Source organism: Poecilia reticulata, chromosome 10 (genome assembly GCF_904066995.2).
Source record: "Poecilia reticulata chromosome 10, P_reticulata-male-v2, whole genome shotgun sequence".
In the NCBI taxonomy this organism is placed as follows: Eukaryota; Metazoa; Chordata; class Actinopteri; order Cyprinodontiformes; family Poeciliidae; genus Poecilia; species Poecilia reticulata.
Window position 1 is genome coordinate 33,367,446 of NC_088839.1, and position 14,617 is coordinate 33,382,062.

Below are 14,617 nucleotides of genomic sequence, written 5' to 3' on the forward strand. Positions count from 1 at the left end.
GATTTTCGGCTCCAGAGCGGTCTTTTCCTTTTCCAGTGTTTTGTTGTCCTGCTCCAGGGTGGTGATTTTCTGCTCCAGGCTGGTGTTTTTCTGCTCCAGGGTGGTGTTTTTCTGCTCCAGGGTGGTGATTTTCTGCTCCAGGGTGGTGTTTTTCTGCTCCAGGCTGGTGTTTTTCTGCTCCAGGGTGGTGATTTTCTGGCTCAGGGCGATGTTTATATCCTTAACCACATTGAGCCTCTGCTCCTGTTTCGTGTTTTCCTGCTCCAAGTTGGTGTTCATTTGTGTCAAGAGGTTGCTTTTCTTCTCCAGACTGCTGCTTCTTTCCTTCAGGCCGGTGTTTTGCTGCTCCAGGGCAGAGATTTTCAGTTGCAGGGCATTGCTCATCTGCTCAAAGATGTCGCTTTTCTTCTGCAAGAAGGTGCTTTTCTGCTCCAGCAACGTCTTCTCCTCCTCCAGTTTGGCGTTAGCCTCCATCAAATTGCTGATTTGTTTTCTCCAATCCTGATCTTTCTCCTCCTCATCTTCTCTATCTGGAGTCTTTCTGTTGAAGCTCAACATACTTACTTTTTTTAATATTCCAAACAGCTTCTCAGCCTTCGTTGTTACGGGTCCGGCTGCGCTCATTGGAACATTTACTGATTGAGAAAGCGGTGACCTGCTCTGCTCACTCACGTTAGAATCCATTCTCAAGAAACAAAAAACTTTCGAATGCTGATCTTCAGTAGTTTGCTTTGCGACTTCTGCAACGGCAATGACCGTAGAATTCACGTCTGCAGCCTTATGACATCAGTGCATCACTCTTTGTGACATCAGTTTGCGTGATGTCACAAATGGATGTCACTACCTCAACAGAACAGCTAGAAAACTGCTGAAGTTTGAATCAAAACAGACTTTACGGCTGAATGCAGCTCGGCTTAGCTGATGGCCATTGGAGGCAGTTCAGCTGGTAATAAATTACCAAGGCTGAAATCTGCACTGGGAGTCAGCAGCTCTTGAGGATCATGGCCTGGCACAGCAGGGTGCCAGGACCAACTCTCTTGATAAAGATATGTTAAAAATAACACAACAATGTGTTATTGTTGTGTTACAAAACACAAAATGAGCACATTTTGTGTTCATTTTAACACTGTGTTAAAATGAACATAACATTATAACACTATGTGTTATACAACACAGATTTACACATTTTTGTGTAAATCTGTTGGTCAGGCAGATTTTCTGACAGCAGAAAACAGCAAATAAATGTTGTGAACAAATTAATAATTGCTCTTATCAGTAATTTGTCACATCAGAATGTAAAGTTTAGAGTTTTTGAGTTTTACTGACACAACCCACAGATCAATGCATATTTAATCTAAACTTTAAAACGTTCAAAAACCAATAAAGGAACATTTTGCTGTTGCAAAAAAACAGTTGAGCTTTTTAGTACAAAAACTAAAACTGAAATCTTAGATAGTTCATGATAAGACACAAATATATTAAAAGTAAACCTTTATTTACTATTGCATAACATTGGTGTTAGCTATGGATTTCATATTCCTGTTTCTGAAAGAAATACTCTGGTATTTTCTCTTACTTAAATATTTAAATAATATAAAGGCAAATTTAATACTTTCTACTTTTACTCCACTACATTTTACAGTAAGTATCTGTACTTTCTACTTCACTACATTTATACAAACTGTCTCGTTACATCCAAGTCCCGTTGCTCTTTTCTTCCGTTAAAATGTGAAGTTCAGGGATTTCAGGTGGCGCCGTAAAATCCAAGCAATAATGCAGGGGTGGGCTAATCCTGGTCCTGGAGGGCCGGTGTCCTGCAGCTCTTAGATGTCTCCCTGGTAGAACACACCTGGATCCAACAGCTGAATCACCTCCTCTGTTCAGGCAGGTTCTCCAGAGTCCTGCTAACGACCTTATTATTTGACTCAGGTGTGTTGAAGTAGAGATGCATCTAAAAGTTGCAGGAGACCCTCGAGGCCTGGAGTTGCCCACCCCAGCAATAACGTGACTTAGTGTCTGTTGTCACCCATCGGCTCCACCTTTACTCGCTGCGGAGCTCCAGACATGCGCAGTGGTTTCCTCTGAGCGGGAGGAGATGTTTGTCTATAATATAATATCTGCATAAATCATAGATATGGCGACATGTAAAATCAGCAGCGCTTCGCTTTCACAGACGGTGAGACTTCGTCCAACTTTTAGCGTCACTTGGAAGGAAAGCTTAAAGAAAGGTAAGATCTGTGCTAGCAAAGCTAGCTGTACTGAGACACATGTTGCATCTGTGATGAAATAAAGTCACTCATGCGCTGAATTACTGTGTGGAGGTTTTGACTGAGGTGTCGCATATATGGAACAACGCTGTGACCAAAGTCTGCAATATAGTGATATGACATTCAGGAACGATCCGATTCTTCTGGACGGATCTTTACTGATTAAATTGATTTCAGCTCTAAGTATTAAATATCTAGATTTTTTTATGGGAAGGTGAATCTTTCAGTTCAATTTGAGAAGCAATTTTGATGGTAAAAGTTAATTTTTTGTGTCACGTCGCGCGGGGTGCTGGTCTTGACTTGGTCTTGACTATAACTCTGCTACGTGGCTCCTCGGTTCCATGTCCTCCCCCACCCACCTTCTTTCCATCCCCTTTCTGTTGGATTTCTTTCAAAATAAAAGCCACTAGTGGCAAAAAAGTGAAGTTCATGCTGTGTTAGGACAGGAGACCAGATGTTTCCATCCCTGAAATTATGATGCATAGATTCACATATCTAACTCTAAAATATGTTACAGAGAATAAACACAATAAAAACATGCTTTATCTGTGGCATTGTTCATTAAAATGGCATATTTCTAATTTATTAAAACTAAATACGATCGGTTCACTTAATGATATTACCGATTAGGTAATCCATTAAGCAAGTACTTTTACTTTTAATACTTAAGTATTTTTAAAAGCTAGTACTTTTTTACTTTTACTTAAGTACATTTTTTGAGTACTTTCTCCACCACTGATTATATGTTATTATAATTATCATAACCAGGACTCTGTTCAGGTTCAGGGATGAAGAACTGATGAAGAGGAGCATCACTCTCAGCTTTATTTTACAAATGTGAGTCCGGTCCGGTCCGGTTCTGGTCCGGGTCCGGACTGCGACCTGCTGCAGGACGACACACTTTACAGAAGATCTGAGTTGGATTTCACAGAATCAAACTGGTTCTACAGCAAACAGGAAGCAGGAAGTGGTTCTGCTGGAAGCCCCGCCCCCTCACTGGCGCCGGTTCATGGTTCTGCTGGAGCGGCTCATCAGAACCCGCTCAAACAAGTCGTCTGCGGAGACAAACACAGTCAGGACCAGAACCAGTACCGGCTCCATTAGCTGGAGAACCGACTCTCACCGTTCCTGAACCTCCGGGAGTCGACCTGCAACAGAGGGCAAAGGTCAGACTGGAACCATCACCCGGTTTACTGGTTGGTTACTGGTTTCTTACTGGAGTTGAGGCCGCCGGTCCATCCGCCTGCTCCCGGTCCAGCTTCGGAGCTGCAACAGAGACAGCCGGGTCAGAACCTCAGCAGGGGGCGGCGCCTACCCTGAGGAGGGGCGGGGCTTACCCAGAGGCCTGATGAAGGCGTTGATGGCGTGGACGACTCCGTTGGTGGCCATCAGGTCGCCGTCGGCCACAGGAACCTTGTTGACGTAGACGGTGAAGTTCCTCTGCAACAGAGACACGGTCAGCGCAGCCACGGGTCGCCCAGCGGCCAATCAGGCGGCGGCGGCGGCACTGACCACGCCCAGCTCCAGCTTGTCGCCCTGCAGCGGCGCCAGGCGGGTGTGGGAGCTGACCCCCCCGCTCACCAGCAGCCCCTCCCCCAGGTGAAGCCGCAGGACGGCCGCCAGCTGATCGGCGTTTCCTGCAGAGACAGAGGCTGATTGGCTGCTGCAGCCCGGCCACTTCCTGGTTGTGGCGGGCCTAATGATCCGTCTCCATGGCGACCAGGAGGCGTCCTGATTATAGTGTCAGGAATATACAGGGAGAGGCAGCAGCGCCCCCTGCAGGGACCTCGTCCCTTTTACTGTCCAATAATCAATCAGCTAATCAATAACAGATCTTCAGCTTTTCTCAAATGATCAACATGTTTTTGACTTTCAGGCAATAAAATATTAAATAAGGAATTTTATCTTTTTATGAATTTATAAAATTGTATGAAAAACTTCAGGATGTGCCAATAATCAATCTTTTTTTTTCCTGACCCACAAAGGTTCTGATTCTGGATCAGAACCACTGAACAAACCCGGTTCTGGACCAGAACCCGGGTCAGAACCTCCACACTCACTGAGCAGCCGGCTGAGCTCGGCCGGCGGCTGGGCCCTGAACGCCTCGTCGGTGGGAGCGAAGAAGGTGAGCGCCCCCTGCTGGTTGAGCAGCTCCGTCATGCCGGCCGTCTGGATGGCGCCGACCAGCTGGCTGGAAGAGGACGCACCGGGTCAGAGCGGGTCGGAACCGGGGCGGCCCGTTGTGCGACACTCACCTGAAGCGCTCGTCGGCCTTCAGGACGTCCATCAGCGTCCCGGTGGGCGGAGCCAGAACCTTGTCCAGCGTGAACATGGTGGCGAAGCGGCCGGTTCTGTCATGAGCCGCGATGCAGGCGTTCTCGATGCAGAGGTTCTGGACAGGACGGACCATCAGAACCAGAACGTTCATGGTTCAGGTTTTAGTTATTAACAGGATTAAAATGCCACATTTTGTTTGGTAGGTTATCTCCATCAGGTTCTCCAGCTGACGACCCCGTGACCTCTGACCCCGTTCTTACGTTCCTGTAGACGAAGACGCGCAGCGTGAGGCCGCCCAGCGTCTGCAGCTGCTGGCCGTGGTACAGCGCCTTGGAGGACAGCTGCTGCTTCAGCAGGTGGTTCTTCATCAGCGCCCGGAGGTCAGGGGTCATCGCCATGCTTCCTGTTGGACAAGGCGGCAGGAAGTGGTCACCTCACCTGTTCACCAGGTGGCCTGGTCAGCCTCCAGCTGCCGTGTTACCTTTGAAGGCGTCGTTTAGCGGCGCTAGCATGGTTAGCGCCTCCGAGCCCGTCAGGTGGGACGACAGGCCGGCGTCCACAAACAGCCTGGTCGCCGTGGAAACGGACGAGTCCTCCGCCAGCTCCAGCAGAGTTTTAGCTGCAGGTGAAGCAGGGCTTCAGAACCGGACCAGAACCAGACCAGAACCCTGACGGTTCAACTTTGATTGGTTCTAAAACGATGAATATTTCATCTCAACTTTTCCTGTTAGAATTTAACAAAAAGTTTCCACCTGCACCGGCCAGAAGTGGCCCCCGAGCCTCAGTTTGGGCCCCCTGTCCTGAGTGAGTGTGTTCAGGAGCTGAGCAGATGGTTCAGAACCAGAACCAGAACCGGTACCTGAGTCTGGGATGAGCAGCTGGCTGATGTAGTGGATGACGCCGTTGGTTCCCAGCTGGTCCCTCTTGGTGACGATGGCGTTCCCGTTCAGGGTCATCTGGTCGCCGTCGCAGCCGACCTCCAGCGCCGCGCCCTGCAGCGTCTCCACGGACGTTCCCGACACGATGGACTCGGCGCACTGCAGCTGCTTCAGGATGTGGTAGTTCAGCAGGTCTGGAGGTCAGCGAGAGGTCAGCGAGAGGTCAGCAGCGCCCGGAGACACTGGGTTACCATCAGGCAGAGAGACGGACACCTTTCAGAGCTACGGGGTCTCCCAGGATCCGGTTCAGGGTCTCCCGAGGAATTTTGGCGAAGGCGTCGTTGGTGGGAGCGAAGACGGTGTACTGACCCGGACTCTCCAGCAGGGTGCTCAGCCCCGCCGCTGCGAACGCCGCCTGCAGGCGTGAAGACAGGAAGTGATGTCAGAACGCATGTTCATCATCACACCAGGAGTTCCCTGAGGGCTTTACTCACGCGGAGCGTCTCCAGGTCGTCGTCGACGTCGACGATGGACTGCATGTCGCTGGACACGGCGGTGATGACGCGGTCGATGACGTGGACGATGCCGTTGGTGGCGTGCTGGTCGGGTTTGATGAGGCGGGCGCAGTTCACCGTCACGATCTGAGAGACGACAACCTGCCGGTCAGATCCACCGCAGACGGAGGAACCGTCTGCTGCAGCCCTCAGACAGGAAGTGACATCATCACGCAGAGCGCTGTGACGGTCAGAAAACGTCCCCGCGCTAACCCGCTGAGGGAAAACATCTGCTAACCCGCGAACAGCAGAGCCAATGTTCTTTCAGCACTTTGCTAGTTAGCGGTTTAGCGCACTTAGCTTCCATTAAGCTAATTTTTACAGCACTAATTTACTTGATTGCTCTGTAAACTTTCAGCTGAATAAAGTTCAGCGTCTGTGTGGAAGTTTTCTTTCTTCAAGCAGTTAAGATGTTTATATTCATGCTCTTATTCTGAAGTGTTTTTACGCAGCTGTTCCATTTCCTGTCCACACTGAAACAAGAAATGTGCAGGAATAAAAATAAAACAGAAAACAAACATCAACACAAAATGATGGTTTAACCTGCAGCCTGAGGGATTTAGTGTTTAAAGGTCAGATATGATTTAAAGGTTTTAGCACTAAACTTAAAATGTATGTATTAATTAAGGATAGTAAAATCTGGAGATTGGGTTTTTGTTGCAGGTGTTTGTAGGTTTGAATGATAAAAAGTAAACAACATATAAAGTTCTGTGTGATTAAAGTCACAACTTCCATTCCAAATAAAACAGCTTTGATCTGTTCCAGTAATTTTCTAATTTTTTGCAGTGCAGCAAATGTTTTTCATTGCGTCGTGTTTCCTGGAGCCCCGCGGCGGTTAGCAAACTTCAACAGCTGTGAAACTGAAACCAGGAGAGAAAGTTCTGATCCAGAATCACTTCCTGAAGCGCCAACCAGAGGGGAACGGTGCAATGACACGTTTCAGTCTGCAGAGGGCGATATACTCTGCCATAGAGCATGTCACTGACTCACGATGGATATCAACATGGTTGAAGTTAGTAGTTTAGCATTAGCTTCTGCTAAATCCCATGTTAGGGCTAATGTTTGACTCGTGCTCTAGCGTTAGCGCTTTAGCGTTAGCGCTGCTAGCTGTGTAGCTGCGTCCACAGAGCTGATCTTGCTCACCCCGTTGCTGTAGTGGTGGATGTGGACGTGCGAGTCCTGGTACATGGAGGGGAAGGACGATCCGTGCTTCAGCTCCTCGGAGGTCAGCCGGCGGTTCACCATGTGGTAGTGCAGCGCGTTCAGCAGCTCGATGTTCACGTTGCTCACCAGAGCGTCCAGGATCTCCTGCAACAGGACCACAGAGTGAGCGCGGGCGGCGTTGACCCCCGGCGACCCCGAGGCCCATACTGACCGCGGGCAGGGCGGCCCACGCCTCGTTGCTGGGAGCGAAGAAGGTGAAGCTGCCCGGTCCCTCCACCTCCTCCCTCAGCCGGGCTCGGTCCGAGTACATCTGGGTGGTGGAGGCGCCGACCGCGCCCAGAGTGCTGTAGATGTTCACCAGAGGCAGCGCTGCAACAGAACTCCGTCAGAACTTCATGCTGCAGAACACAGGTGAGGTCAGAGGTCACATGACGTACCGGCAGGGCAGCCCTTCTCCCCTGGAAGCTTCTCGTAACCTGGACAGCATTCGTAGGTGATGACGCTGCGGAGGAGACGGAGCAACGGGCCGAGTCAACGGGCAACTTCTCTTCAGAGGCAACAGAAATCTACGGAGTCCTCCAGGGGACATTTTCCTTTTGCGTTCCCTTCCAATATGCTTACTGCAGTATTTGCTGATCTATTTCGTGTACAGTCACAAATGTCAATTTAACTTTTCAAATATGTATATTTAAAGAGCCTAAATGGTGGTAGAGGTTAACTGGGGAATCTCATCTGTCCGTGTGTCAATCATCTCCAGGCCACTTCTTTCTTCTGTCACGATTATCGATTTATTCCATTTTGATTATCATGCTTCAAACTTTACAAGGACACAGACCGACCAGGCCAAACTATGCCACTTCCTCATACACACAAAGCCAGTCGCCTTCCATTCAACCTGCTGACGTCACATCAACACGCCCAGGTGTCAGAGCCACGTGTCCTAAAATAATTACGATTTCATTCATATGGTGCAAAAAAGCCGGAAAAGGGTAGAGAGCCTTCTCCGGGTCAGGGGGGTCGTCCTGCCTCAAGTGGAGGAGTTTAAGTATCTGGGGATCTTGTTCATAATGAGGGAAGAAGGGAGATCGACAGGCGGGTTGGGGCAGCGTCTGCCGTGAAGCGGGCGCTGTACCGGTCCGTCGTGGTGAAGAGAGAGCTGAGCCAAAAAGCGAAGCTCTCGATTTACCGGTCGATCTACGTTCCCACCCTCATCTATGGTCATGAGCTTTGGGTCATGACCGAAAGAACGAGATCACGGGTACAAGCGGCCGAAATGGGTTTCCTCCTCCGCAGGGTGGCTGGGCTCTCCCTTAGAGAGAGAAGCTCGGTCATCCGGGAGGGACTCAGAGTAGAGCATCCGAAGCAACTGAGTCAGTGAAGTAGCTAACTATGCTAGTGCGGGTTATTTGCAGCCATTTCTTCAAGTCGCCATCCCTCCCGCATTAGCTGTAGGTAGCGGTAAAACAATATTGCTACATGTAAGCAGTGATAACTGGAGTTCCCACATATTTTATAGCATAAATCCTCTGTGGAAGCCGGTTAGCGAGTTGCTAACATGTAAACAAATGGCGGTTCCGGTTAGCAGCGGAAGCCGCGCCCATAAATCACGCAAAGCCTCCTGGGGGTTAGGAATAAGGTGGAGAAGCTATTTTTTTAGAATGAATTGAGTAATCCATCTCTCCCCCGCCCAGTGTGACGTCGCGGTTCGGGAAGCAGAAAAACTGACGCGCCTCAAGCATCGCGCCGCACAATTTAACTGCTCATTTGTCCCCCAAAACCTGATAAATCTGCGGAAAATTCAACGTCATGCTGCTAGTTAGCAACAACTCATAGGCGGAAGTGACATCACTACGCGCCGCAAATAAGGACCCGGGCGGAACGCGGTGCGCCAAATAATAAAACAATTTAACGAAACTGCGAGGCAGATCCATTTTCCTCAAGGGATTTTAATAATCGAGGAACTCGAATCAGTCGAGGAATCGTTTCAGCCCTAAACTGATGTAATTAGATTAACAATCTAGAGTTATAGATCTGGAGTCAGAACAGCTTCAGTTGTCCCAGCTGAAACCAGAGATCAGGCTGACCTCTGACCTCTGACGTGGCCCTTCAGAGGCTCATAAACACGGTTTAAAAGTGGGCCTTCTACCAGCTGCAGAGCATTTCTAACGTCTCAGCATCAGAGAAACTCATCCACTGATTACTGCAGCAGCTGCTGGTTCTGATCCGGGTTGGGTAGAACCCGGTCCCAGTTCTACCCACCTCAATGAATCATATCAGAACTTCCACCGTGAAGCAGAACCGGCCGACTGGACTCGTAAAGTAAATTTTCTCTGAGAGAACAACAACCAACAGGCATCCGAGACGGCCGGAGAACCGCCGGGAAGAACCCAAATAGCTAACCGCTAAATACGTAAATGTTAGCAGAAGCTAATGCTAACTATGAAGTCGTCTGTCTCTCATTTCGCTAACGGTAAAATCCTCAGTTTCTGATTCTGCTGCGTTTCGTCACTTTAACGTTTTACGAACATGACGAGACAAAAAGTTCGTCCAAGTCATGAAGGCGGGAACATTTCATGGAAACTGGTCTAAAAGGCTCAAAATGGCTGCCATCTTAAGAAATGGCAGCCATCTTCAATGGCCGATGGTAAATGTGAAAAGCATCCAGGCTGAGGGTTAGCATGCTAATGCTAATATCAGGAACATGCGGCTCTGCTGGCTCTGAGTTGGGATGTTTGACCTCCTGACCTCTGGAGGCTCATCTGGTCGGGATGAGACCCAAAGTTCTGACCCGGTACCACTGCCTGACTTCTGATCTGGTTTCTGTTTGCTTCTCATTAATCTGGACCGGACCTGTTGGTTCTGGACCTCGGTGGGTTTGACCCAAAGTCGTTCAGATGTTTTTCTTCATCTTCTTTGACCGGAGGGGAAATCTGGGAAAGAGAACCTGGACTCGGTTCTGCTTGTGTGTAGAAGCTGGGGTTCAGGTGAGCTCCCTGAACCGGGCCGGCTCTCTGCGGCTCGTTAAGCTCAGCGCCATCGGCGTCTGGAGGCACTAAGCGTCCACAGATGGAGATCAGCGCCGCGGCAAAGGCTGGTCCTGATTATCCGTCCAGATGGAAAACCGGCTCCCGTTTGTTCTAAACAAGGTGTCGGCTGTGGATCCAGACAGACGAGGCGCAGTAACTCAGCCGCTCCGTTTCCAGGAACATCCAGCAGAGGAATCTGAACCGGCTCCAACATAAACCTGCAGCGCTGCGACGCTCCCGCAGGAATAAATCCCATTTCCTGTCTGGAAACACTGCGCTCTTTATGACGGCTTCCATCGCCCAGACGCCGTCTGGGAGACATACTGATGGCGTCACCTCAACCTGGACAGGACAGCAGCCTGGTCCAGTCTGACCCAGTCTGGTCCAGCCAAATCCAGAACCAGTCGGATTCCACCAATTACCCAGAATCCCCCCTGAGATCCCATCATCCCTCCAGCTTCTAGAAAACCTCCAGAACAATCTGGAAAATGATGGAGGCTCGTTCCCTCGGAGTCCAGACAGTTTTCATGAATGCAGGAAGTTTGCAGCTCATCCAGACGGTTGGAGTCAGGTAACAGAAACACCTGGACAGGTGACACCTGGTGGCATGTCCTGGTACTGCAGGCCAGCCACTGGCACCAGCAGCTAATCTCACACAGGAAACCAATCCCACATTCCACCGCAGTACGACTTTTAACGCCCTTCAGCCTGACATGAAAACAGTCGACAAAAGTCGCATTGGGGTGAAAAAAGTCATGAGTGGCATCCAACAATGTTATGTTTCCCCCAAATGCGACTTCCTTCCGACGTCACATGGCAGACTGGACGACGCGATTCTGGAGTTTCCACCGTATCTGGAAGTAAATCAGGTCCGTATGCGACAGGCTGCGCGGCGCCTGCAGGCCGAACGTCGCAGCAGAAGAAGACAGACCGCAAACCTAAACCCTGACGTGATGAAAGGAGCCTGGGTCAGTGAACGCATCGCACCCCAACCCCACCACTCCTGCTCCCACTCCCCATCCACACAGAACCGGGTCACAAACTGCAGTCAGGCTCCGCTAAAGGCTGCTTCAGCTGTCCACTTCCTGCAAACAAAAACCTCACTTCCTGTTTGTTTCCGCCCTGATGCGGTTGGGCTGCGTTCAGCGTCCTGAGCTGACCGAGCAGCCCGGCCCGGATGGTTCCGGTTGACCTGAAACGACTCGGTCTAGTTTCACTCACGTCGGCTTGCCGCAGATCTTGCGGTGGTACCACTGCTTGCAGTTGGTGAAGTACTTCCTGTTGGTTCCTTTGATCTGCTGCATGGCGCAGACGTTGGGCCTGAAACAGAAAACCCAAACAGACGTCAGCAGAACCTCCACAGCTTCGTTTAAGGAGGAATGGGTCACAGACTGAACCAGCAGCTCAGCCGGTCGGGTCCATTCCTCCTGAGACTGCAGGATGTCACCATGGCGACAGATTCATCCGTCTCCGTCCAAAAGATGAACCAAAAACAACCAATCAGAGCCAAGAGGCGGGTCTTAGCGCTGCCAATCAAAGTCACGTACTCGCTGCTAATCGCAGAGAAACGACTTACCATCACAGGAAAACTGTTTTCCTGCCTCATCTGAGGCTATGCTAACTAGCCTAGCATTTATGGCAGACTGTAGCAGCAGAGAGAAACGGGGAGGGGTGAGCAGCATATACACAAGTGTGACTGACAGCTCTGAGACTGTAGCTACAAGCAGAGATCTGATCACAGAATAGAAAAGTTACAAACTGCAGCTTTAAATCACCCGGTCCAGAACCTCAACTGGGTCAGTACCAGCTGGGTCAACCTTAAATGACCTGGTTCCACCTTTATGAGACTCAGTCCACCTTAAAAGAACCGGTTCATATGAACTGAGACTCCCTCTGTAACTAACTTGGTCCACTGAGGCGGTTCTGGCAGAACCTCCGGTACCGAGTAGTACTGACCTGCTGTAGGTTTCACTGCTACAGTGATACTACAGTGATACTACAGTAATACTACAGTGATACTACAGTGATACTACAGTGATACTCGTGACAACGTCATTGTCCTGCTCCATTATCCTGAGCGTCCAGCAGAGGGCGCCCTGCAGGTCCAGATGTCCGGAACTGGACAAGTTCTGCAGAACTTTTCCTGCTCGGACCCAGAAGAACTTCTGATGCGCTTAAAGAAACCGTTTGTCGGGTCTTGGAGCAGAACTCTGAGCTGTTCGGTTCGGCTCGGTTCGGACACTCACCCCTGCTGCCGGCCTCGGATCCGGCTGTGCTGCAGAACCGTCTGGTACGGAGACCGGGACCCGCACACGGCCAGAACCACGGCCAGAACCGAAACCAACAACCACGACTTCATCTCGACTAAAAAGAGTCCAACTCCTGGTGCCGTCCGAACCGTCCTGCTGCTCTGCTCCCAGGGTTCTGCTGCTGCCTGAGGAGGAGGAGGAGGAGGAGGAGGAGGAGGAGGAGGAGGAGGAGGGGGAGGAGGAGGAGGAGGAGGAGGAGGAGGAGGAGGAGGAGGAAGACCTGGAGGAGGGGCAGAGACCCAGTTAAAGTTCTGACCTCAGCCCGCTGAGGGAACTGGACCAGAACCGAACCTTCACAACTCTGACTGGGATCCTTCTTTTCCAAACAAAGCTGGAAAACCGAAGGGGCGTGGCCAGCGGAGGGGGCGGGGCTTCACTGCACCTGAAACTCATCAGCAGGTCAGGTTCTGATGACCCGGAGGTTCGGTCGGACACTGTGGACTCAGCAGGTGTTGTCATGGCAACCAAACATCATGGCTGTGAAGAGACTTCATCATGAAGGACATGATGGGGGGTCAGAAGACCTGACCTCTGACCTCTGCAGGGGCTGAATGAACTGGTTCCCAGTGCAGAACCTGAACGTTGAACTGGAACCTTTCAGTCTGGACTAACCGAACTCCGGATCCAGAACTTTTCTATTCACGTGTTTCTGACAGCTCCGTAAAGCTAATGCTAATGCTAACAGCAGGAAGTGCTTTCCTCGCTAATTTCTGCTTTGGCACGATCTGATTGGACGCTGGAAACTGTTGTTAAGCTCAAGCTGTGCTAACAGCCGTTAGCATGTTAGTGAAGCTGTGCTAGCATAAAATAGCATCTAGCAGCTAATGCCAGTGTTAGCCTCCACGTTCCACATTGAGTGACCAGGAAAACCGGAAAAACATTAGAAACTGAAACGTCTCAGATCAGTTTATCGGATTTAACAGCTGAAAACGTTTCTGATTGAAAATATGATGAATTTATCACAGACTGAACCAAACAGAAAAGAATCAGAGCTTCATCATCATCATCATCATCTTCATCATCATCAGTCTGATGGAAACCAGAACTGGGAACAGACCAGTCCCAGTTAGTGAGCTGGAACTGGGCGTCTCCACCTCAATGTGTTTCCAGTTAGAGCTTCCTCTGCAGCACCAGGAGTGAGTGTGTGTGTGTGTGTGTGAGTGAGTGTGTGTGTGTCTGGGTGTGTGTGTGTGTGTGTGTGTGTGTGTGTGTGGGTGTGTGTGTGTGTCTCTGTGTGTGTGTCTGTGTGTGTGTGTGTGTGTGTGTGTGTGTGTGTGTGTGTGTGTGTGTGTGTGTGTGTGTGTCTCTGTGTGTGTGTGTGTGTGTGTGTGTGTGTGTGTGTGTCTGGGTGTGTGTGTGTGTCTCTGTGTGTGTGTGTGTGTGTGTGTGTGTGTGTGTGTGTGTGTGTGTGTGTGTGTGTGGGACACAGAGCTGCTTTGTGCACACGGCCAGGTTTCCAGATGTTCTCAGAGGTCAAAGGTCAGCAGCAGGAGAAGCCCTCCATCGGTTTATAAATATGCTGAAAACCAACAGCTGTGATTGGATCAGCAGCAGCAGACTTGAGTCTTGAGTCCTGGTCCAGGAGAATCCAGGAGATTCCAGGATGAGAGAATCTGTTGGTCCGGTTCCTTCTGACGGGAGTGAAAGCAGAACCATGTGGAGTTCCTGAACTTCTGCATTTCACGTTCTGATGATGAAACAGAAAATCTTCCTTCTCGTTTTCAGGTCCTTTATGTTGCAATAATTCATAACAAACGTTTGGAGCCATTTTGTTCTGGATTGCAGGAAATAAATAAAGTTTCTAACTGTTAAAATGATCCGATTCATGTTTGTCTTCCTTTAGTTCAAATCTTTGACATGATTCATGATCTACAGCTCTAGATGTTTTAAATCTATGTGTCTGGACCAAATATGCTGATTAGGTGGCGCCGTCATCTGGAAGCTGCTTCCGGTTTTAAATGAAGAATCGGATCAGAACTCGGCTGATTAAAAGAAGAAAAATGATCAGGAGCCCCTGAACCACCGACCCGTTCTGCAGAACCTCTGGACCCATCAGAACCTCTGGACCCATCAGAACCTCTGGACCCATCAGAACCTCTGGACCCATCAGAACCTCTGGACCTCAGGGTTCTGACGGACCTG

The 14,617-nt window shown here is 49.9% G+C and overlaps 1 protein-coding gene across 1 annotated transcript; it reads right to left on the reverse strand.

The window, feature by feature from the left end:
* Positions 1-3,067: 3,067 nt before the first annotated feature.
* tgfbi (transforming growth factor, beta-induced) lies at positions 3,068-12,625 on the reverse strand. The gene is made up of 17 exons (XM_008420973.3): positions 12,413-12,625; positions 11,388-11,486; positions 7,578-7,642; positions 7,352-7,509; positions 7,120-7,284; positions 5,917-6,063; positions 5,696-5,837; positions 5,404-5,616; positions 5,026-5,163; positions 4,805-4,947; positions 4,523-4,659; positions 4,328-4,458; positions 3,780-3,904; positions 3,605-3,707; positions 3,484-3,533; positions 3,391-3,415; positions 3,068-3,322 (listed from the first exon to the last, which is right to left on the reverse strand). The coding sequence occupies exons 1-17, from the start codon at positions 12,523-12,525 to the stop codon at positions 3,261-3,263; spliced, it is 2,016 nt and encodes a 671-aa protein (XP_008419195.2). The 5' UTR covers positions 12,526-12,625; the 3' UTR covers positions 3,068-3,260.
* Between the last annotated feature and the right edge of the window lie 1,992 nt (positions 12,626-14,617).

Excerpts from the sequence above, each read along its gene's own strand:
- tgfbi (XM_008420973.3), bottom strand. The coding sequence starts at position 12,525 with ATGAAGTCGTGGTTGTTGGTTTCGGTTCTGGCCGTGGTTCTGGCCGTG. Across the intron at positions 7,510-7,577 it reads GGAGAAGGGCTGCCCTGCCG|CGCTGCCTCTGGTGAACATC; the intron begins GTACGTCATGTG and ends GTTCTGTTGCAG. Across the intron at positions 4,660-4,804 it reads GCGTCTTCGTCTACAGGAAC|AACCTCTGCATCGAGAACGC; the intron begins GTAAGAACGGGG and ends CGTCCTGTCCAG.